Source organism: Cryptomeria japonica, unplaced genomic scaffold (assembly GCF_030272615.1).
Source record: "Cryptomeria japonica unplaced genomic scaffold, Sugi_1.0 HiC_scaffold_47, whole genome shotgun sequence".
Classification (NCBI taxonomy): domain Eukaryota; kingdom Viridiplantae; phylum Streptophyta; class Pinopsida; order Cupressales; family Cupressaceae; genus Cryptomeria; species Cryptomeria japonica.
Window position 1 is genome coordinate 427,334 of NW_026728869.1, and position 26,463 is coordinate 453,796.

At 31.9% G+C, this 26,463-nt stretch overlaps 1 protein-coding gene across 1 annotated transcript; it reads right to left on the bottom strand.

Moving 5' to 3' along the window:
• Positions 1-18,717: 18,717 nt before the first annotated feature.
• Positions 18,718-20,163, bottom strand: LOC131862566 (uncharacterized). Its single transcript, XM_059215042.1, has 2 exons — positions 19,998-20,163; positions 18,718-19,070 (listed from the first exon to the last, which is right to left on the bottom strand). The coding sequence occupies exons 1-2, from the start codon at positions 20,161-20,163 to the stop codon at positions 18,718-18,720; spliced, it is 519 nt and encodes a 172-aa protein (XP_059071025.1).
• Between the last annotated feature and the right edge of the window lie 6,300 nt (positions 20,164-26,463).

A 26,463-nucleotide genomic window follows, 5' to 3' on the forward strand; every position in this document is an offset into this window, starting at 1 on the left:
GAAAAAAAAATAGTAATAATAAAATTTCAACAGAGAACAAAATAAATAAATCAACATACAATTTTGATCAGTATATGAGCGATAAGCATATGCAATGATAATGTGAATTATTTTTTAGAGGACTGATTACACAACACTTTTTAGGGCCCCTCCTTCAGAGATTACAATGGCTCTTAAGATAAGAGAGGGGCATCTAAAACGATCATCTGTCATGCAGCCCTAAACACATAGACACAAAACTGCAGTTTTGAGTTCAAAATATAAAAAACAATGACACAAAACTGCAGTTTTGAGTTCAAAATATAAAAAACAATGATAAAAGTAGAAACTGTTTCTTCTATAAAGGTTAAGTCATTTAAAAAATCTTCTAGTAATAGTAAATAAAGTCTCACCGAACTGAAGGTTGCACGGAGTTGTGCAACCAGCATCATTTATCTAACAAAGATTATAACCAAGAAATGATTATTTGGTCTCCTTAACCTGACAATAGTCAAGCTCTTTTCCTAAAAGGTGGAGAGATAATAATACCAACTAAACTACGTGAAATCAGCCTTTGTTGTACAGCAGAAACAAAGGGAAAATATACATAGAAATAATGTCTCCACTTCTTACAGGAATACCAATAAAGCAAGCTTCTTCCGCGGATTGTTCAGAATACATCAAATTCGCTCATCATAAAAATTGGGTAACCGAAACTGAGTAAATTCGGCGTCTCCAAGATTTTCCAGTGTGTCAAATATTTTGACGGTTATAAACATCAGAAATTTTAGGGCTTCCAATATGAACCACCTTCACCGGTTTACCTTTACATTTGCAGGATGTCTCTGGCGATGAATTTAGCTTTTGCTTAGCCTTTTCTGCCATGTATTAAGGGGGGTAAATATGTTGAATTGTTTTCTGGTGGATTGTTTATGGAGGAGGACAAAGATGTGGAGAAAATGTGGGGAAGGGGCCAAAAAGCTAGTCAACATAAGGACAAAATAATGTTCTTATTTTAAAGTCAGATTAGACTTAATTGAATACAAGGCATAATATCAAAGTTTAGAAAATTTAAAATTTTATGTTTTACGTTTGCACCTATATTTTTGTAGCATAAGTGTGGATATGAGTCCTACTTACGTAGGAATGAGCTTTCGGCTACCGGATGCATGAGAATTTTGCGATAATTTGAAATAATTAGTTATTTATCAGGTTTCTAGCCACACAATCTGTCATATCATCCAAGGGTAGGATCAAACAAAGCTATCATATTTATGCACCACCTCTCTCCACTTAAGTGATACCTTTTAACATCACAGGTTTACGATGGTCATATTTATATATAGAATTGTTGGGCTTTTACGTGATTGATGTTTAAAATATAACATATCATCTTTATAAGTACTTGTGTTGGAAAACAGTATGTTATTTAGTTTAATGTTTAATGAAATTTAAACCATACAAATCTAAATAATCTTACAAAGTTATTAGTATCTTAATCAGCATGATATAGTAATCTTTTATTTTAGTCGTATTTATTCATCAAATCTTTGTCAAATAAATTTCTTTGAAAATAGAAAGTAGAAAGTTGTTACTTATAGTTTTAAGGTTTATATTCAACATTTGCATCCAGTTTGATTCCATAACTCACTTAATTGACTTGAATAATGATAGAAACGACTTTAGAAAAACAAAGTCACAATGTATGTCCATCTTAACAAGTCACAATGTGTGTCCATCTTTAAGGATTAAAAATCCAAAATAGAGACTACAACTTTGTTTCCAGAACAGCTAGGAATGTACAATTAATTGTTCCAGCACTTCCCCTTTGTCCTAAGCCATCATCCATTTTCAATCTGTATCCAAATCAATAATGTCCAAATTTTTTCTTGTGCTCAAAACTTTCTTTGCAAGTGGCTTTGTAAAAATGTTTGCAAGATGATACCTAGACCTACAAAAATTAACCTTGATTTCTTTATTTTCAGTTAGATCCTTTATGAAATGATACCTTATTTCAATATGTTTGCTTCTTCCATAATAATAAGATTTTTTTTTCAAAGCTATTGATGAAACATTGTGATATAATGTTAATGTTCCATCTTCTTGTTCTTTATTCAAATTGGAAAGGATTCTCTTTAGCCAAATAGCTTGACATGTTGTGACATTTTCTACTATATGCTTAGCCTTAGCAATAGAAAGAAAAACTATGGGTTGTTTTTTAGAAGCCTCTAAAATAGCTTCAGAACCCAAATAGAATACATATCATGATGTTCTCATCATCCACATCTTTTTCCCAATCATTATTTTTGTATCCATCTAGTTCAAATTGATTTATTGTAGCATACAAAATACCATATCCTTTGGTACCATTCACATAACTCATGATTCTCTTACCTTCTTTCCAATGACTCCTTTAGAGTCTTCATAAATCTAGAAATTAGACTTACTACATGCATTATTTTAGACCTAGTTATTGTTAAATACATCAAACTTTCAACCAAAAATTTATACATAGTTGCATTCACATTGCTACTACAATCTTCCTTGCTAAACTTTAGACCTATGGTTGTTAGTTTTAGTGCAGGCTTGATATCTTTCATCCTAAATCTCTTCAAAATATTCGGTCCATACTTTTCTTGAGAGATAAAACTACCATCATGTATTTTGTTTTACTTTTATACCTAGAAAGTATCTCAAGAGACCTAAGTCTATCACCTAAAAATCTCTTTTCATGGCCTCTTTAAAATTAGCAATGAAGAAATCATTATTCCTAGTAAAAACTAAATCATCTATATACAAGATAACAATCAAAACCATACCATTAGGTGCATTGATATAAAGAGTGGGCTCACCATTACTTTTGCTAAATTTGTTGCTCAACAAATATGAGTCAATTCTATTGTACCATGCTCATGGTTCTTCCTTCAACACAGAAAGAGCTTTCTTCAACCTATAAACATTATTTTCTTGACCTAGAACTTCATAACCAAGTGATGCTCCACATACAGTTCCTCTTTCAATACTCCATTCAAGATAGTGGACTTCACATCCATTTGAAACACCTTCCATGTGCTGGGTTGACATTTTAATTACTACCCGCATTGTTTCCATCCTTTCAACTAGAACATATGTTTTATCATAATCTCTCCCAACATAATATTTGTTCCCCTTGACAATTGAACTTGACTCGTCTCTTTCTATCCTTCCTTCAATATTTCTCTTGGTTATATAGATCCATTTCATTCCACTAACTTATTTTATATGAGGCAAAACAATTATCTCTCATGTTCTTTTTCTCTCTATTTCATCTATCTCCTCATCCATGGCTTCACACCATTTCCCTTCTTTCACAAAATCCTCAAAATAATTTGATAAAAGTACAAACATGTGTCACACTTTTACAAAGGAAAAGGCTACCACAACAATAACTATTCATTTTTGTCACCATAAAAGTTTCATTGTCATTTTGAATTTGAAGATGATGTAAACGGATTAAATGTGTAAAATTTGTTGAAGTTTAAGTCTACCATTTTTTTAAAAAAATTGTCAATAATTTATATGTTTTTTTAGCTTTAAAGTCCTTTTTTTATTGCTAAAAAACACTGAAAATCAAGGAGTTTAGTTCCCACCTCAAAAGAAAATGTAAATCAACTTTTTATTTTTCTAATTTTTATATCCGTTATAGATCACATATATATACAGTGCATGAAAAAAATAAAAAATTAATGTATATTTTCTTTGTTATAGCATTTGGAAGTCGAATACATGAGAATTTGACAGTTTTTATCTCCCATCATAATTTGTCTATTCAATTTATGATAATCAAAAAACTAAAAATACCCTTTTGGAGAAGACTCTCTCTTCTAGTGAACCATATTTTTTTTCAATTTTTTTTGAAGTGATTCGATATTTTTTTCTATTTTCCAAAGCAGCCTATTATCGAACAAAAGAATATCTAGTTGTAGTATTTTTAATTTTTTTATATATTAAATGTAATCAAAACATTATAAAAATTATATGAGTAGAATCATGACTTCGATCTCTACAAAAGGGCATTTTTAGTTTTTTTAATAAGTTTAATTTGCCTATTAAATTTTGTTGCACAAGTGACAAGTTTTAGAAAAACATCATTTTTGTTGATGTGGTTGGCACTTGGCATTCCACATAGGTTGTTCCAGTAAAAAATGTTCTATCTAGAAGTGTTCCGATCGAAGCCGCTTTCAACTGAAACTGTGAGGGCCAACACAACCGGTCGCTTGAACCACATATAAAAAAAGTTTGTTTTCCCATTAAAAAATCCAAAACAATCAAGTGCAAAAATAATAAGAGTTATTTTTGCAAAAAAATCATTTTTTTTCTCAAATAAAGTGACATTTTGGAGCGAGTAGGAAGATTATAAAGGGGCAAATATTTCTAATTTTATAAAGGGGCGAAGATTTTGATTTTTTTTCCAGAAGGCATCTACCCTTTCCAAGTATGTTATTTTAAATTATTTTTTCAATCATGCTTAATTTACAATACTAGATGTTTTTTTTTAAATTAAATATTTTTTAGATTAAATTTAAAACTTTATTTTATTATTCATTAATTGTGCTTCAATCATTTATTTTCAATTATGTTATCTCAAATTATTTTTTCAATTATTGTTATTAAATCATGCTCATTGTGCATTGCATAGTCAAATGTAGAATCCAAGTAAACTTAAGTTCTTATTCTTTAGATCAATGCTCTTATTTCTTGAATGTTGTTTTTTCAATTTCTAAATTTTCAAAATTGGAGTTTAAGATAAATGATCTAAATGGATGAAATTTACACATGTTTCATTTATTCAATTTAAAAAGTTTAAGAAAACAAAATTATTTATACATTTTATTAATCACATTTTGTTTGTTAAGAACAAAGAAAAGTAACTAGATATAATTTATTTACTATATCAGTAGATTAATTCTTATAAATTTACATAATTAAAATCTAACTAAATATTGAATTTGTAAAATATATTTAAACACTTTAATGAAATTGAGTATATATTCAACACTATCTAGTACTGAATTATATTATATATTATTTCTTAATGTTTGACTCAAATTCTCTATATACTAGCTAAGTGATTTCAAGCAATTAATGTTATTAAATCATGTTCATATGTACATTTCATATAGTCAAATGTATCTAATTGAAGTATACTTAATTTCTTACTTTTTATCAATGCTCTTAAATTTATTGAGCCTTATTTTTTCATTTTTTAAATTATAAAAATTTGACTTCAAGTCAAATGATCTAAATAGATGAAATTTACATATGTTAAGTTTAAGAATGCAAAATTATTTATCCATTTCACTAATTACATTTTTTTTGTTAAGAACCAAGGAAAAGTAACTAGATATATAACCATTTTAGTTCAAAACACTAAATTTTGAAGATCTGCATATTTGCATGTTTTTGTTTTTAGGTTCAAAGCACGAAATTTTGAAAATCTAAATATTTTTTGCAATGGGGAATAAGAGGACTAGATCAAGGTTGTATGATCGTAAAAGGGGCGATAAGATGAAAGGTCATACAAAACATAGTCAACAACAATATGTTGTTGTTCAAGATCAACATGATGATGTTCAAGAAACATCTATTCAAGTACAAGATGAAATTTTTTTCTGGGTATGAAAAATTTGATGGAAATGGATGAGGATAGTCTTTTCAATTAAATTCCATCTAAAGATATGATACCTAAAAGAACATTAAAATTGCATTGTAATAAATTGTGGGATGATTATTTTAAAAATAAGTCTATTATTGGAAGAGCATAATTATTTGCTCAGTTATTTAGGAAAAGGAAAATGATACCTGTTTTGGAGTGATTGGGTGTTGGTAATTAGAAAAGTTCTCCTGATACAATATTAAAAGAAACTATAATTGAAAATTTACAAGAAGCATTGATTTGTATTGACAACACAAGTCAAGATGTTGATTTAAGTGTTGCATGTAGAGCATTAATGACTATGATTACTAGTAAGAAATTAACTCGTAGAAAACAAGTCAATGCAATTTCTTAATTAATGCATGTATCTAGAAGAATTGTTCATCTAGATACATTAGGAAGAGAAATATGTTGGATGAGAACATTGAAAAGAATTAGGTAAATATCTATAGGGTTCCAAGAAAAGACAAAATTTCTGAAGATGTAAAAAGACGGGTCATTGATTATTGGACCAACCAATCTCATGTTTCTTCCAATACAAGAGACACTATATAGATGATAGATGACAATGGTAAAAATATTACACATCCAAAACATTTCTTATATACAACACAAGGTGAATTGTTTGAAGCATTCAAGCAAGAATTTTCAGATGTAAAGATTTTCCAAAGGATGTTTGAGAGATTGTGTCCTTTCTTTGTAAACATAAATAAGGTATGTGAAACTTGTTGTTGTCGAAATCATGTTGAATTTCATCTACACTTGCAGTCATATAAGAAGTTCATGGCAACAATTAATACAAATCTAGTCATTCCTACAAGTACAACTTAATTTTTGAAGTCTATTTTATGTGATAAATTAGATGATTCAGATGAGTTCAAAATACAATGTATAAAATGTGAATGCAACGATTGTGGATTTTTGAGTAAGTTTGTGTTGCAAACTAAGAATATTGATATTCATGCACTAGTTATATGGAAGATATTTGAATATGAGACATACCAAAGTAATTCAGGTCCTGAATCAAAAAATATTATGTTGAAAGAGAGTGAATTTCCCTACATTCAATTTATAGATAGATTTCAATAATATGATATATCCACATATCCAACATTGTCATGGTGCAAGATGGCAGGCTAAACAGTTTCATAATTCAGAGAATTGTTTTCCACCAGGCTGTATTCTTTCAATTGTAGATTTCTCCGAGAACTATAGATTTAGTCCTCGCACAGAAATTCAAAGTCAATATTATCATTTCGATCAAGTTGTAATATTTATACAAGTTTGCTATATACATGCAAAATTTCATCTAGATGGTATAGAGAGTACTGAAAATGAAGGCATTATCCTCAAGGAGGTTCATTTCTATATCAGTGATGATACGTGTGATGTACAAGTAACACCATATGTAATTCTAATGATATTATTGAATGGTGAAAAAATCATTTTTCTGGTCATGATACAACTTACAACAAGCATTATTTTTGGGAAGTTAAAGGTATATATACATGCACATGTGTGAAAGGAACTAAAATTGACTAAATAATTTGTATTGTCATATATTGATCGATCAAATCCTTATAATTGTCAATCAATTAATGGTACTAGAAGTTTTCATCAAGTCATGAATATGAGATTTAGCAAGCCTCATTTTATTCTTGCATGAGGAAAAGCATGCTTTTATGTTGATTGCATTGCGAACAACACAGATACTCATTGTCAAAATATTGTTAATGGATAGGTTATTCAATGGGAAATAAAAGAATTTTACAAAATTTCTCCTTACGAAGATAGTGACATTATTGATACTCATGATCCTCTATATTCAGCTGATTATGAACATGTTTCAGATTTAGTTGTTACATGTGCATGCATGCATATTTTGTAAATTATATATGTACATGTACAAATTTTTAAATTCTTATTTAATTTACTATTGTTCAAAATTAACTTAATAATGTATAATGAATTAATATTTCTTGAAATATATATACATGTGGTCTATTTTCATAGGTGATATTTTTGCAGTGATTGGTGATCCTGACAATACTTAAAGATAGTCAGTGATGATGATGGGCAACAATATCCCACTAGTTCAGTTGTATTTGAAGTCACCTATTATCAACAAATAAAGATAGATACTAATGGTGTAACATTCATTGATTATATGTCTGGCCAAAAAGTTCTACACTACATTCACTTAGTAATAGCGACAAGATTGCAGTTGGAGACATTGCCAAAAATAGGAAGTGGAAACCAAAAGTGGAGGTTTCCTATCAAAGATCATGAAAATTTTTAGAAATAATAAAAGATAGGGAGGATCTAGATTATATGTACCAGGAGCTTTAAGTTCACTTGCCATGTTCGAACAAGTAAATTATATTAGATAGGTCTTATTTTGATAAACTCATATATATTTAGATATTTCTAGACATGTGTTTACATTTGGATAACTTGTGGAAATTTATTTTATTGATGCATTCATTTTACGTTTTATACGTTGATTTTACATGTTTTATTCTTAAATTAAATATTTCATGTCTATGCATTGAACATGTATACTTATTAATATTTTATTTATGTGTATGGATTCATTTATATTTGTACACATGCATGGATTCATTTTATTCATCTATGTATTCATTTAATTTATATTCACACAGGTATAGCTTCATTTAATTATGTTGTATATATAGTTGCGCATGTATATATAGTTACACAAGTAGCTTGAATTTTCAATGTGTGAATCACCTATTAAATCATCTTTAAATATATGTATACATGTATCAATTCATTTATGTTTCATTTATAGATATGCATGATCCAAGAGATCATATATATATATATATATATATATATATATATATATATGTTGTCTTAAGGGGATATTTGTGTCATGGATTCATTTATATTTTTACACATGCATGCATTCATTTTATTCATCTATGTATTCATTTAATTTATATTTACACATGTATGGTTTCTTTTAATTATGTTGTATGGATTCTTTTAATTATGTTGTTCTAAGGTGTTTCAAGTGGTCTTAAGGGGATTTAAGGGAATATTTGCATCATGGATATAAGTTCATTAAATTTTTGAAGTGAGTTCATTAAACATACATAAACACTTAACTAAAATGAACAACTAAATTAAATTTCAATCTAATTATGTTGTCTTAAGGTGTTTTAAGTGGTCTTAAGGGGATTTAAGGGGATAGTTGCATCATGGATTCTTTTATATTTTTACACATGCATGGATTCATTTTATTCATCTATGTGCATTCATTTAATTTATATTTACACATATGTTGTTTCATTTAATTTTGTTGTTTGGATTCATCTAATTATGTTGTGCTAAGATGTTTTAAGTGGTCTTAAGAGGATTTAAGAAGATATTTGTGTCATGGATATAAGTTCATTAAATTCAAATATATAGATATAAGTTCATTAAATTTTTGAAGTAAGTTCATTAAGCATAAATAAACACTTCACTAAAATGAACAACTAAATTAAATTTTAACGACTAAATTTGTATGCTTAAGGGGATTTTACTAAATTGAACAACTAAATTAAATTTCAATCTAATTATGTTGTCTTAGGGTGTTTTAAGTGGTCTTAAGGGGATTTAAGGGGATATTTGCATCATGGGTTGTTTTATATTTTTACACATGCATGGATTCATTTTATTCATCTATGTACATTTATTTAATTTATATTTGCACATATATTGTTTCATTTAATTATGTTGTTTAGATTCATCTAATTATGTTTTCCTAAGGTGTTTTAAGTGGTCTTAAGGGGATTCAAGTGGATATTTGTGTCATGGATATAAGTTAATTAAATTTAAATATATAGATATAAGTTCATTAAATTTTGAAGTAAGTTCATTAAACATACATAAACACTTAACTAAAATGAACAACTAAATTAAATTTTAACGACTAAATTTGTATGCTTAAGGGGATTTAACTAAAATGAACAACTAAATTAATTTTCAATCTAATTATGTTGTCTTAAGGTGTTTTAAGTGGTCTTAAGGGGATTTAAGGGGATATTTGCGTCATTGATTCTTTTATATTTTTACACATGCATGGATCCTTTTTATTCATCTATGTACATTCATTTAATTTATATTTACACATATATTGTTTCATTTAATTATGTTATTTGGATTCATCTAATTATGTTGCCCTAAGGTGTTTTAAGTGGTCTTAAGGGGATTTAAGGGGATATTTGTGTCATGGATATAAGTTCATTAAATTTAAATATATAGATATAAGTTCATTAAATTTTTGAAGTAAGTTCATTAAACATGTATATAAACACTTGACTAAAATGAACAACTAAATTAAATTTTAACAACTAAATTTGTTTAAAAATGAACAACTAAATATACATAAACACTTAACTTTCAAAAACTTGTAATCTTTAAACACTTAAGTTTCAAAAATGTGCAAAGTATAGTATGAAATGTAGATTCCTAACACATATATGTATATGTCTATCTATCACATACAATTAACTAGAACACTTAACTAAATTCAAAAGACTAGATTCTATCATTTAAACACTTAACTTTCAGAAAAGTAATATATATATATATAAACATGCAAAGTAGTATCAAATGTAGATCTATCTAACACATACACGTATCTGTCTATCTATCTCATGTACACATGTATTAAATGTCTAGTACACATACACACATGAAATATGGAAAATAAATATCTAGTACACAGACGCATATGAAATGTGTACAATACACATGTATGAAATGTCTTGTACACATGTACAAATATGAAATGTGTAGAAAATGTGTGCACATGCACATATATATAAACAATGGGTCACTCAGGACCCTGTCCTAAACCATGTCCTCATCCATGTACCTGCAATAGAGTATGCATGCATAAAATCATACATTAAACATTTAATTCATCTACTAGAGTATTTTTTTTAAGTAACGTAGATTAAGAGCATTTGCACGTAGTCAAGTATACCTCTAAAGGGTCTCTAACATCACCACCACGTGCATGCAGGATTCTAGGATGTCTATGTGATGAGGAGCTCAACTTGCATGATAGTGGTGCATCCCGCAATGTTGAAATTTTGTTAGATATACATACACATATATTTATAACTTGGAACCTAACCCTTTAAATATAGAGCTTAAATATTTCAAAGAAACAATTAATTTAAATTTATAATGTATACCTATGTCTCCTCATGAACAGGGTCAGTGGCAATGTGCAAATCCTTAAACATCGCCCCATGTGCTTGCAATACACTATGCACGCATAAACTCATATATTAAATATTTAATTCATACTAGAGTGAATTTTTCTAATTAACATATATTAAGAGCATATGTGTAGACAAACATACCTATGAAGGGTCTCTAAGATCAAATCGAAACTACTTGAACATGTACATGTATGTGGTTGTAGATAAACATACCCCGAGGTCTCTAACACCTCCATCGCGTACATGTTGGACTCTAGAACATTTGCGAGATGAATGGCTCATCCTATGTAATGCTCGCTCATTCTAGACAATGCACACATTTTGTTCGATATATATATAGTTTAAATAACTTGAAATTATTTAATCAACACCTAGATATCTGTTTAAATAGAAATTAAAAACAAATAATAATAATTTAAACTTTATATATAATATGCAATGAATAAATTATTATTCCAACATCCCCCATTAAGTGCAACATAGAAAGGAAAAATAATTCCTAACAAGAATAGACTTATTAGGTAGTAATATATAGTCTAATAGAATAATAGGGTATGAAAATAAAGGTTATACCCCATAGAGAAGAGAAGAATAAAAACCCTAGGAATGAAGTCATTCCATTGAAGGAAATGGATGGAATACATAACCCTACTAAAAGTAATATTTTCTAACACTTCTAGATGATCTTGAATACAAACATGTGTTCTCCATAAAAATATGCTTGATGAAAAAATATATGATTTGAATTTATGTAGGAAAGTAGTGAAGATGAACTATTTGATCTTATAAAAAAATTCATATGTGGGTGTGATCACAATAGTGCGTCCTACTTTTAGGAAATCTTGTTTTTGATGTCAAATAACATATGGTTTTAAAAATTAAATGGTTTCAATCTTTAGAGGTTGCATATAGAGGACATTAACTAAATATGGTTAGACTAAACCCCTTTATATCAAAACCCTTTGGGTAGAACCCTTCTAGTGTTAAATAATACTTGTAATTTAGTCTTCTTTGCATGCATGAAAATGCTATTTTTGTAAATTTTAGTCCTAATTATAGTCTATCTAATAAGTATAATTTTGAATATCTTTAATTTGATAATTATATTTAATTTTTATTTCTTGTGAATGTAGGTTTTTCACTTAATGTAAAGGTCTTTGTTTCACACACATGAAAAAATAGGAAGATAGGTAAAAAAAATATTAAAAGAAGTTATTCCCTTGGTATTCATGTCATTATTTCAATAAAAAATAAAAAGTTAATTCAAATGCATATAAGAAAAATAAAAGTTTGTAATACTCAATGAACCTACATCTAAATTATAGTTAATCTCACTTCAAAAAATATATAAAAAATATATGCAACACAAAATTATGAAAAAACATTTGCGGCCTAGATATTGGTGTTACAAATCTATGTTTGTAATTTGATAATTTTATTCTCTCAACAAATAAAGTTAAGATTTATTTTTTCTTATGTGATAAGGGGTTTACAACCTAGTGCACTATAGGTGAGGCTACAAAATGAGGTATATTATCCCTAGCATAAATACACATTGACGGAATGAACTATCAAGAATTGTGAGCATAGTATCCTAGAATGGGAAAGGAGGTGTAGAAAAGAGGTTGAGAGCTCATGAGCACAAGTTAGTCTAGTAGCAATATGGAGCACTAACTCACTTGACATGAATTATGATAAAATTAATTCTATTATTTAGCGGTATTGATTTGGGTCAACAGTACGTCTTAATCAATATTGTTTTGACCTGCATATGTTGTTGTAGAGTGTGAGGTTATTATTTTGTAATTTCTATTGAGGGTTTAGTTGACCTTGAAATATAGGTTGATGTCTTGTATACATAAATTAAATAATCATGTAAGATTGTGAGTCTGCAATCCTTCAGTAAGTGTATGATCGAATTGTATGTGCAAATAAGTGATTTAATCTTTTGGAAGTCAAGGAGAGAGGAGAAGTGTTCTAGAGAAGACTATGTGCTTGTACTCAAGAATATGCAAATGCTATTATTACAGTTCATGTAATATGAATTGTTGTCTGATGATTTTTTAATTCCTTCACTATCAAATGATGGAAACATGGTATGCAAGTTGAAGAAAGCACTTTGTGGATTGAAACAAGCTCCTAGAGCCTAGTATGCTAGATTAGACAAATACTTATTGAAATACTTGTTGATGGTATTATCTTTGATGGTGATGATGATATGAGTATGAAATTTGTCAATGATATGCAAAAAGAATTTGAGATGTCTATGATTGGTGAGATGAATTTTTTGTTAGGTTTGCAAATTGCATAAACAAGAAACGATATCTTTATAAGTATGTGAAGGAATTGTTGAAGAATTTTGGACTCCTATGATGACTAGTTGTAAACTATCCAAAAATGATTAATCTCCTAAAGCTAATCAGAATTTATATAGATCTATGGTTGGTGGATTGCTATATCTTACTCAAACTAGGCCTAACATTATGTATGCTATGTGTATGGCCACTAGATATCAAGCTGATCTGAAGGAGAGTCATGTCACTGTTGTTAAGAGAATATTAATATATATAAAGGAAACTATGGATTATGGTTTATGTTATCCAAAGAATGATGATTTCATGTTGTGTGCCTACATTGATGTAGATTGGGCTTGTGATGTTGATGAGCAGAAGAGTACTACCGATGGAGTATTAGTTTTAGGTAAGAAGTTGGTTTCACGGGCTAGCAAGAAACAAGATTCAATATCTTCATCTACTACTAAAGTTGAGCATATTGATTCTAACAACCATATCCATTAACAAGAGCCAATATTTATGAGCTTCATTGATGATTTCAGCCATATAACATTGGCTTATTTTTTGTAGCATAAGTTTGAAGCATTTGATAAGTTTTATTGTTTAAAGTATAGGATGAAAGGAGAGTGAATGTGTTATCAAGGTCTTAAGGTCAGATCATGAGTGATAGTATATCTCCAATGCATTTATATATTTTTACATGAAAAATGACATAAAGAAAGAGCCAACAACCACTTTTATGTTGCAATAAAATGGAGTCGCTAAGACAGAGATTATAACCATTGTGGAGATGGAAAAATGCAAAGAGACTCCCAAATGATTATTGGGGAGAGGTTATAGAAACAACTGTCTATTTGATAAATTGAATTCTAGTCAAGGTGGTTTTTGACAAGATTCCACAAGAGGCAGGGTCAACACACATGTGGACCATTGAGCATTTAAGAGTGTTTGGGTGTGTGGCATATGCTCATGTGCCAAAGGAGAAGAGTAAAATGCTGGACGACAAGGGTAAGAAGTGCACTTTTATGGGTTATAGTGTTGAGTCCAAGGCATATAGGTTTTATAACCCCATCAACAAGAAGATCATCATTTGTAGATATGTGAAGTTCATTGAGAATGAGTCATGGGATGACTTGATGGATACGTCTTCATCTACCTCACATGGAGTGTCTATTGATGTTGAAGATGATGAGTATCATGAGGAGCATGATGGTGTAGTACTAGTAGATATGGAGAGCTCCAGAAAGATCCTGACACAAACAAGCAATTAAACAAACTATCTCAAAATTTAGTTTGAGAGAACTCCAAATAGCTTTGGCTCTTGACACACATAGGTAGAAAGGAAAGCAACCACATATAGCTACAAAATCAGCTTTAGAGAGCTCCAAATGAATCCAATAAAAGTTTTCACAATAGAACAACAACAGTAGTGAGAGTTCAAACCCCACTCTTGCCTTATTAATGCCAAAGAAGACCAATCTAGCCTAAATAAGATCTACCAAAATGAAACGTATAATAACACATTTGATGAAAATGTGGATTTTGCATTATTTTCTCATAGTGATCAAATTTATTTTAAGGATGCTACTAAAGAGTAGAAATGGTGTAAGGCCAAGGATGAGAAAAATAGATGCGATAGAGAGGAATAGAACATGGGAGCTAACTAATTTGTCTCCCAACAAGAAAATTATTGGGGTGAAATGGGTCTATAAGACCAAGAGTAATGTGGAAGGAAGAATAGAGTAGCACAAGGAAAGATTGGTTGTCAAGTGGTACAAATAGTATTTTGTAGAGATTATGATGCGATGTGTGCCCCTATTGCAAGGATGGAAACTATGTGGGCAGTCATAGCAACTATAGCCTAGCATAAATGCAAGTTGATTCAAATAGATGTGGCATCTACCTTCTTGAATGGACTATTGAAAAAGGAAGTATATGTGAAATAAATACCTAGTTATGAAGTTTTGGTTCATGAATGTAAGGTATATAGGTTGAAGAAGGCCCTTTATGGGCTAAAGAAAGATTCATGGGCATGATATAGAAGGATTGAATCATATTTGATGAGAAATGGCTTTAGCAAAAGAAATGGTGATCCCACTCTTTACTTCAAGGTAGAAAATGGTAAGGTTTTAATTATTGCCTTGTAGATGATTTAGTTTTCATTCGGGATGATGATTTTGTTATTGTTGATTTTAAAGAAGTCATGAGAAGAGAGTTTGAAATGACAGATTTGGGTCCCTTGAGGTATTTTCTAGGTGCATAAGTAAAACAAATGATTGATGGCTTTTTTATATCTCAAGAAAAGTATGCAAATGAGATCTTGAAGAGATTTAGAATTCAAGGTAGAAAACCTACACCAACACCAATACCTATATGTATTAAGCTGAGCAAGGAAGATTGCAACAACAATGTGGATCTAGCCATGTACAAGAGTTTGGTTGGAAATTTGACATATTTGACTATAACTTGGCCTAGTATAATGCATGCAATGAGTCTAATTTCCAGATTTATAGAGACTCCAAAGGAAACCCATTTGCAAGAATGTAAAAGAATCCTGAGTTATGTGAATGGAACCAAGGGATATGGAATTTTGTATAATGAAACAAATATTTTTAGGCTACTTGGTTACACAAATGGTGATTAGGCAGGAATCATAGATGATAGGAAGAGCACATCATCCTATGTGTTTCATTTGGGTTTGTATGTACTCTCATATGATTCTAAGAAGCAACCCATTATTGCCCTATCTACAACTAAGGCTGAGTATATAGTGCCAAATACAATATGTCAAGTTATTTGGCTAAAACGAATCTTGGTATATTTAAAGGAAGAAGAAAAGGTGGAACCAAAATTTATTGTGACAAATCCTATGTTTGAGGGAAGAAAGAATTGTGAAATTAAAATAGAGTTTTGTAGGTCCAAGCAGTAGCTAGTAGACATTTCACTAAACCATTGAGCAAGGATAGTTTTGAGGGCCTAAGAAGAAATTTAGGCATTGTTGTTTTCGATCAGGAATGATCATGTTTGATAGCTCAAGACAAAGGGCCAATGTTGGAAAATTAACTTTTTCCTAATCCTATCGCACCTCCCCATGCTCTTCTGTGCACACCTACTTCTCAAGAGTTGTTTACAGTGTGTGCAGACTTGTGCGCTACTTTTTACAAGCTGCTCCCGATATTACAATAGAAAAGAGAAGAATGCTTATTTGATTTAAGTTCTATTTAGATGTCTTTATTCATTGCAATGGTTATTTGTTCTTGTTGTTTCCTTCTATTTGAATTTTATGTAATTTTGTCTCTCGATGGCATGAGTTGTTTGCTTTTCTTATTTTATGTTTAAGTTGTCTCTCTTTTGATTCATTTTTATATATTTATATTTTATTTTTTTCTCTTACCTTTATTTTGATATATGTTCTTATTCACTCTGATCACTTTCTCTCTCACACACATATTCACATATATAAATAGATATATTTACATCCATTTATTTGATTTTCTATATTTATATGTTCAAAGTTTAAATATATATAAATATTCATTTTCTAATAATTTAAACTTTAATATTTCTTTTTACTTCAACTATCTTGTTTTATTTTTCCTTCACTTATTGTTGTCATTTTTGTTTCAATGTGATAGGTTTTAGTTTATTGTTTCTTGTTTTTCTGACTTGTATCTTTTGATCATTTCTTTTTATGTCTTTAATCATGTCTTGTTTACCTTAATATATGTTGCAATCTAGAGACCAATCATCTGTCTATAATTTTAGGTTTATTCAGAGTCATTTTTACTTCAATATGATAGAATTTAGTTTATTGTTTATTGTTTCTTGTTTTTCTTGCTTGCATATTTTGATAAAAAAAAATTATGTCCTTAATCATATCTTTTCTTATCTTATTATAAGTTGTAATCTAGAGATCAATCTTTTGTCTATAAAATTTTTTAGGCCAATTTAGAAGTATGTTCTTCCATCTAGTTACTGCCATCTTATATTTGATTTTTCTTTTCCTTTAGCATCATTGGAGTTGAACCCACTTACATTCCTGTAACTTTGTAAGACACCTAGCTCAAGTTTTCCTCAATGCTCGCCTACTTTCTCCACTTCCCTGCATCATCTACACTCACCTTTTCTGCACATGCCTATAGTTGTGCCTTGCAATACCACACACTAAGCATAGTATGCTAGTCGCCTCACTTTAGGGAGTCAAATGACTTCTTTTTTTTTAAGGTCATGGTGTCCACGATAACCTTTTGGCACTCAGTGATCTGATTAGGATCTATGACTATTGCATAAGAATGCTTATAGCAATTACATAAGTTAATTCAAAGCATACATAAGTGGATTAACATGATAAAAATGCTTAAATGAACAAAGCCTATTAAAGATGATGATAGAAAGAAAAGAGAGCAAAATAGATACAAGAGAAAACACAATTGATAACGGAGTTCGTCCAGATGGACTACGTCTCTGGGTCTTGCTCCAATAGGGGGACCGATACGATTGCTCCAAGAAATCAATTACAAATGTTTAAAAAAACTATTCCCTTCAAGCACATCAATATTTATCCTCCAACATGCAGGAATAACAACAAACTCTTCAACATAGCATCTCCTTCCCATCACCTAGATGTCTTTCAAAAGGCCCATCACCCCCTTTTTTATACATAAAATTAGCCATAAATAGGCTAAACCACCAAAACCAAAAAATAATCCCCCTTAGGAAAATAATCCTATAGATATCCCCTTTACTATTTTATGGTTTGGATTTTACTCCATTATTAGGGGTTTGTTTTTAATATATAACCTTATTTAAATAAGGTTAGGCGGAATATATTTGGTTATGTAAATTATCCTCCAAAAATATCTTATGCACTATTAATAGCGCACTGGTCATCCTTGGTTTTAGGAGACCGGTGGTTGGGAGATTTGAAACTATTTTAAGGAGCATATCCTCCTGGATCAATCCTCCCCACTGGAGAGCTTTTGGACCTCCGAAAGCTTGATTACTCAGAAAGTAGGTGAGGGTAAAGTTCCCTCACTTTACCAATCTCCATCCATCTTGCTTTACCAGGGTGCATCCCTTTACATCCCACTTTAAGGTATTCAACACCACCTCTTTTTGAAGATCTAATGTTTCTATCCAGGATGACATCCTCTAGTAGCTATGACATATGCTCAGGTGCAAGGTCATCAACTAAAGGAACTTGAATATTAGCCTCTTAATTGAATATCATTGGAGGCTCGTACAACTTCAGATTTTCTACATTTACAACTGAGTAAATTTGCATTTATGGAGGAAGATTAAGGTGAAAGGCATTGGTATCGATCTTTTCCAAGATCTCAAAGGGACCATATCTGATAGGCTTAAGCTTCTTACCTTCACCTTGCATCCTTTCCTTATTGATATGTAACCAAACACAGTCACCAACCTGAAAATGATGATCTACGAAATGCTTGTCATGGCGAGCCTTATATTTTGCTTGGCTCTGCTCCAACTGTGCTTCTACTGCCTAATGGATTGCTTGGATGTTCTGGATGAACTTTAAATCCCTTTCTGCATCATGGCATCCATCTACAACATCGTCCTTTCCAAAAGAAAAGTCCATTGGTGTCTTTGGCAAGTAGCCAAAGCAAGTCTCAAAAGGAGACCTCTTTGTAGAAGAACGTGTTGCATGGTTGTAAGCATGTTGCACATAATGAAGATTCTCATCCCACAACTTAGGATGCTTGCTACAGTAACCTCTAAGCAGATGAACAACTGTCCTGTTGACTACCTCTGTCTGTCTGTCTGTCTGCGGATGGAAGGCTGTACTCTTCTTCAGCTTGGTGTCCATGAGTCCCCACAAAGATGACCAAAATTCCCCTAAGAATCAAGAATCTTGATATGATACAATAGAAGTAGGTAACCCAAAATGAACCCATACAAATTGGAAGTACATATAAGCTGTTAGTTCAGCAGTGACCTATTTCTTACATGGCATTAAAATACACATTTTGTTGAACCGATCAACAACAACATACAAATAACCATGACCCTTCCTAGAAATAGGTAAACCCCCCAGAAAGTCCATAGACACACTTTTCCATGGATGGGATGGTATAGGTAAAGGTGTGTACAAACCCAATTTCTTGTTACTTGGTTTACTAGTTGCACACATTACACATCCCTTTATATACTTTGTAACAGTTTCCTGCATATGAGGCCAGTAACAATACTTCTGCAATTGAACCAATGTTTTACTTACCCTGAAATGCCCTGCAATCAAAGAGGTATGTGCTTCTCGAATCACCTATGTCTGTTCATCTTTAGGAACACATAGTTTACCCAAGTGGTACAACAAGTTATCCTGCACATAGTAATCTTTTTCTTCTACATGTTTACCTTGGATTAAAACTGCATATATATCCTTAAAGTTCTCATCATTAGCATATTGTTCCTGAAAAATTTCATGAACCATGGAACTATTTTTAAGGATTATCAAAGTATTCTTAATTGGAGGCCTAGAGAGCATATCTGCTACTTTGTTGTGGACACCTTTCTTATACTTAATTACCAAATGAAACTGTTGAAGAAAACCCATCCACCTAAAATGCCTACTTTGTTGCAGTTTAAACTATGAGTGCAAATACTAAAGTGGCTGATGATCAGTGTGGATTATAGTTTCTTTGCCCATTAAGTAGTGTTTCCATTTCTTAACACTCTGAACTAAAGCATAGATTTCCTTATTGTAAGTGCGATAGTTACTTACTATGCCTGAAAAAGTTTCAGAGTGGTAGCAGACTGGTTTACCTCCTTGCATGAGTACAGCTCCCATGGCAAACCCACTCCCATCTATCTCAATCTCAAATGGTTGATGTAAATTTGGTAAAGCCAAAACTGGTGCAGTGCTTAACTTTTCCTTCAAAGTGTTGAAAGCCTTCTGTTGTGGACCTCCCCACTGAAAAGTTGCCTTCATACTGGTCAATGCGTGCAATGATGAAGCAATAAAAGAGAAGTTTTCAATGAACTTCCTCCAGTACTGAACTACACCTAAAAAACTCCTGACTTCTGTGACTGTACTTGGCTTAGGCTATTTTACAATACAATCGACCTTCACAGGGTCTACTTTCAGTTGACCATTCCCTACGACATAGCCTAGGTACACTAAAGATGTCTTAGCGAACTCGCATTTAGACATCTTTACAAAAAGTTTTTCTTTCCTTAATACATCAAGGATTTTTTTAACATGAATTACATGATCTTCCCAAGACTTGCTGAATACAAGAATATCATCTAGGTAGACTATGACAAAATCATCAATAAAAGGATGAAAGACATCATTCATGACTCTCATGAATGTAGCTAGTGCATTACAAAGCCCGAAGGGCATAACCAACCCTCGTAAAGTCCTTGTTTTGTCTTAAAAGCAGTTTTCCAAATATCATTTTCTGCAATTTGTATCTGATGATATCCACTACACAAGTCTAACTTAGTGAAATAAATTGCATGTTTCAACTAATCAAGTAAATCATCAATTCTAGGAAGAGGGTACCTGTTCTTTACCATTATCTTGTTCAGAGCCCTGTAGTCGATGCACATTCTCCAAGTCCCATCTTTCTTTGGAACCAACACAATAGGAGAACTGCAAGGAGATGTACTAGGATGAATAACTCCTTTCTCAACCAACTCTTGAACCTGCTTTTTGATCTCTTCATTTTGCAAGACTGATAACTGGTACATGCCAATGTTTGGAAGTGGCACATCCTGTTGCAACTGGATCTCATGGTGTATCTCTCTCTTAGGAGGCAATCCTTTTGGTTCCTGAAACAAGTCATCATAAGCAGAAACAACTCTGACCATTTCAGCCTTATGTTTAGGATCACATCCTTTAAATGCCTCAGATGTTTCTTCCTCTTTGGCTTTTACAAGCATTAATACAAAGTTCTTACTAGAGTTGACTAACCTTTTCGTTTGACCAGCATTAACTAGTGCAAGATTACTCTTTACCTTATGTGCCCGTACAATGTATTCAACCTTATCTTTAAAAAGATGGTATTTGTTCTCCCCTCTATAGAAGATAGCCTGTCGATCATACAAATAGGGACTCCCAAGTAAAAGACCACAAATATCTAAAGGGACTACATCAGCTTCTACCTCATCTACAAAGTTTGCAGTGATAGCAAATCTTATCTTACATTGTTTAGTTACTTGCAATTGTGCATCATTGCAAACCCATCCCAGAGGGTATGGTTTCGAATGAGGTATTGTAGTCAAGTTAAGCTTTTTAACAATTTCTTCAGATATCAAGTTAACTTGAGAACCCGTATCAAATAATGTATCAACTTTAGTATGTTTGACAACAACCCGAATATGAAATAATTAATTCCTTTTCTTATCATTCTTACGAGTAGAATCTTTACTTGTACTTGTACTTATATTAGAAGAACTTGTAGCTGATGAGAGAGATCTACCCTTTTCTTTACCTTGGATTCCGGTAGCAATGATCTTTGTCTCATCTCCAGAGTCAGATCCAAGATCCTGTTGAACTATAGCAGAAGTCTTTTGTTTGTCTTTGTTTCCACCATATCTCTTTGGCCTCTTTTCAGGGTGCAGCTTCCAACACCTAGAATCATCATGCCCTTCTTTCTTGCAATGTGAGCATGTGGGTATTGCACCCTCTTTCTTCACTGTAGCTATCTTTTCCCCCTTCCCTTTGTTTTGGGATTTGTTCTCAGACTTAGATGGCTTCTTATCAGACTTATCAATGAAAGAACCCTTACCTCTTGACTCTAGGTGTGTGGCTTGCACACAGACTTCATCAAAGTTACTAGGATTCAAGACAAAAATTGAATGTATCAGATAAGAGTGAAGACCACCTATGTACTTAAGCAATGTGTCCTGGGTATACAATGGAACATTTAATGCAATAGCCTTCTTTCTAAATTCATGGGTGTAATCCTAGACAAATTGACCTTTCCCTTGCCTAAAAAGTTGCCAGTTCATCATTAACTATTGAATATGGCCTAGGGGATAGAATTTCTCCTTGAGAGCATTAACAAATTTTGACCAAGTTAAATTGATTTTACCATGTTGTGAAGACCCATCCCAAATTCTACTCTCCCACCAGGTTAGAGCTATACCTCCTAACCGAAGAGTAGCTAACTGGATCCTATCGGCATCATCTAAGAGGTTTTGGACTCTACAATAGACTTCAACCTGTTGAATCCAATCATCTAATTTTTCAGCATTTAATTCCCCACAATACTTTGGTAGATCAAATTTTACATCCAATTTAATCTTAGGCTTATGTGAACTCTTGAAAAGAGAAGAAGACTCAAAATGAGTAGAAGAGGGAGAAGACGGGGAAGAAGGAGAAGAAGGAGATGGGGTGTTTTTGGAGGCTCACGGTCACCTCCTGGTCTTTTTCCTTTATTCTCATGAGCTGCACAACTTCGCATCTTGTCCTCTCTCTCCTGTACTAAAACTTGTACAATGGTTTCCAAATTCTGAAGAGTCTTCTGAATACTCTTGTCTTCAGAACCTTGTCCACCATCTTTTTCTTCCATCTGTGTTGGTGGATTAGTTCTTCGTTTTCCAATCTCAGGATTATATTCTTCAAGCTTGCCTTCACCTCATTGAATCTTGGATCTTGTTAGCATTCAATTTTGCAATACTAGTCAAACAAAGCTCTAATACCAAAATTGATCTGATTAGGATCTATGACTATTGCATAAGAATGCTTATAGCAATTACATAAGTTAATTCAAAGCATACATAAGTGAATTAACATGATAAAAATTCTTAAATGAACAAAGCATATTAAAGATGATGATAGAAAGAAACGAGAGCAAAATAGATAGAAGAGAAAACACAATTGATAACGGAGTTCATCCAGATGGACTACGTCTCCGGGTCTTGCTCCAATAGGGGGACCGATCCGATTGCTCCAAGAAATCAATTACAAATGTTTAAAAAAACTATTCCCTTCAAGCACATCAGTATTTATCCTCCAACATGCAGGAATAACAACAAACTCTTCAACATAGCATCTCCTTCCCATCACCTGGATGTCTTTCAAAAGGCCCATCACCCCCTTTTTTATACATAAAATTAGCCATAAATAGGCTAAATCACCAAAACCAAAAAATAATCCCCCTTGGGAAAATAATCCTGTAAATATCCCCTTTACTATTTTATGGTTTGGATTTTACTCCATTCTTAGGGGTTTGTTTTTAATATATAACCTTATTTAAATAAGGTTAGGCGGAATATATTTGGTTATGTAAATTATCCTCCAAAAATATCTTATGCACTATTAATAGCGCACTGGTCATCCTTGGTTTTAGGAGACCGGTGGTTGGGAGATTTGAAACTATTTTAAGGAGCATATCCTCCTGGATCACTCAGTGGTATGTTACTTTCATATTTCACATCCTCTAATTCATTCCCCTACTACTCTATTCATTGAATGCAATAAGATTCTTGTGCCAAGGGTACAGCCTCGAGCTACTCTCGTTATGTGTCCTACTCCAACTTCGCTTCTTCCACTCTCTCTGACCCTTCTCTTTGTTCAGTCTTGACCATCTACGTCATTCCTTTGGATGTGATCGGTCCGACTAACTTAACCCTTCCCAAACCTGCATCATATTAGCCGCAAGATAATCTGCACTCCTCCAATTCTCACGTCACCATCCCCCTTTATCACCCTCCAACTAGACCTCACCTTATGGATTTTCCAAACAACATTAACCAGCAATTGCACTTTGGTGTGCAATAGGTATGTGGAATTGATGTGGTCAATTAGGAAAAAAAAAATGGTCTACATTTTTGATAGATTTATGTAATATATGATATTAATAGGGAGAAAGAGAGACAGAGGGGTAAGGAGATAAAGTTAAGAAAAGAAAGTAGAGAGAGGATATAGGATAGTTAGAGGTATATAAAGATGGAGAAATATGGAGAGAGATGTAGGGAGAGAGAAGTGTTGTAGAGAAGACTGTATGCTTAACCAGAAGTATACTCAACCATATGTAGATTCTATTTTTGCAGTTCACGTAATTTGAAGTGTTGTTCGAATACTTTTGTAAGTTAGTGAGTCGTCCCTTAAGGCTGTAGCCTTTCTGGGTTTCTTGTTTGAACCGTGAGCTATAAGAAATGTGCTTGAATGCATGTTATTTACCCATTGTAATATTTTATTTACTTCGAACAAGGTATTATCTCATTGCGCATAGGTTTCGATCATGGTTTTTCCCTTAATTAGGTTTTCCACGTCAAAATATTGGTGTTATGTGTGATATTGATGTGGTGCTATTTTATGTTAATTATCATACCTAATTTGTGGTATAAGTTGCAAAAACAATTTGTGCAATTTGATTCACCCCTCTCTTAATTTTTTGTTAGTTGCCAACAATTAGTATCAGAGTTAGATCCTTTGGAAGAAGCTTGACTGCTTGAGGAAGATCCGGGATGGAAACCTTTTCTTTCAAGAATAACAACCCGAGGTTTGATGGAATGAACTACACTCTCTAGAAGAGCTGGATGCAAATTAATTTAAGATGCATATGAGAAGAGTACTAGAATATCACTAAGAATGTATATAATCTTCTACAGAATGGTCCTACTACTCTGAATGAAGTTAAGGAAGAAAAATATAATATCAAAGCGAAGTAAGCATTGTTGAGTGCCTTGTCAAATTATGAGATGATGAATGTAATGGACTTAGAGACTGCACATGAGATATGGGTAAAACTGGAAACTTTGCATGAAAGAGATAGTCATATAAAGATTGCAAAGTTGTAGAACCTGAAAGGTAAATATGAGAACCTAAAGATGAGTCAAGATGAGAATGTCACCTCTTTTATGTAGAAAGTAAATGAGCTTGTGTTTGGAATTAGATGTGTTGGATGTAAGGAATGTCAATTAGGGAAGCAAATAAGAGTTACTTATAACAGAAAATGGTATTTAATTTTAATGGATTGTTGGATCTTGTGCATACTGATTTGTGTGGTCCTTCTAGAACAGGAAGTTTGTATGGTGATAGGTATTTCATGTTGTTGATTAATGATTGGTCAAGAATGATATGGGTTACCTTATTAAGGGATAAATCAAAAGTATTGGAGAAGTTCAAGATTTTCAAGACTATGGTTGAGACAGAGATGGGTTTGGAGCTTAAATTTCTGAGATCTGACAAAGGTGGAGAATTTACCTCTGGTAAGTTTAATGCATAATGTGAAGAGCATGGAATCAAGAGATATTTATCTTCTTCGAGGAAACCACAGTAGAATGGTGTTGTAGAAAGAAAGAATAGAACAGTTTAATAAGCTGCTAGAACCATGATGATTGAAGCAAATGCTTTGCATATATTTTAGAAAGAAACTATGAGTACTAGAGAATACACTCTTAACTGAGTAAATGTCAAAGTTGGTACTGGTAAGACTCTTTATGAGTTATGGTTTGGTCATGCTCCTACTATTAAATATTTCAGAATTTTTGGTAATAAATGCTATATCAAAAGAGATGAAGATCTTGGAATATTTGATGCTAGATATGATGAAGGAATCTTTCTTGGTTATTCTACTAAAAGTAAGGCCTACTGGTAATATAATAAAAGATGGAGAAATATTGTTGAAAGTGCTAATGTGAATTTTGATGAAGGTAGTATGTATCAGATTATATCTTGTCGATATGATTATGATAATAAGGATGTTAGTTCAGATAAAGGAAGACAAGTGCAGACTCAAAGTCAAGTTCAGACTGCTCCAGAAAAGCTTGAGAATTAAGGTACAGATGTTGATGTAGAAGAAAGAGTTCAAGAGCCTGAAATTGTAGAAAATTATGTAACTCCCAGGTATGTAAGGTTGGATCATTCATAAAATGAGATTATTGGTAATAAGAATAACGGTGTGATGACTAGGAGAAGACTTGATGAGGAAATTTTTTTGATTTCTAATATTGAACCTAAAAGTGTTGATGAAGCTTGTAAAGATGAAAATTGTATTAAAACTATGGAAGAAGAATTAAATCAAATTAAGAAAAATTATACATGGATTCTTGTTCCTAGACCTAAGGATAAAAATGTAATTGGAACTAAATCGGTATTCTAGAATAAGTTGAATGAACAAGGTGAATTTTTTCGAAATAAAGCTAGACTTATTTGTAAAGGTTATTCATGGATGGAAGGAATTTCTTATGAGGAGACCTTTCTTCTAGTAGCTAGGATTGAAGTTGTTAGATTATTTCTTTCCTGTGTTGCTCACAAAGATTTAAGGGCTTATCA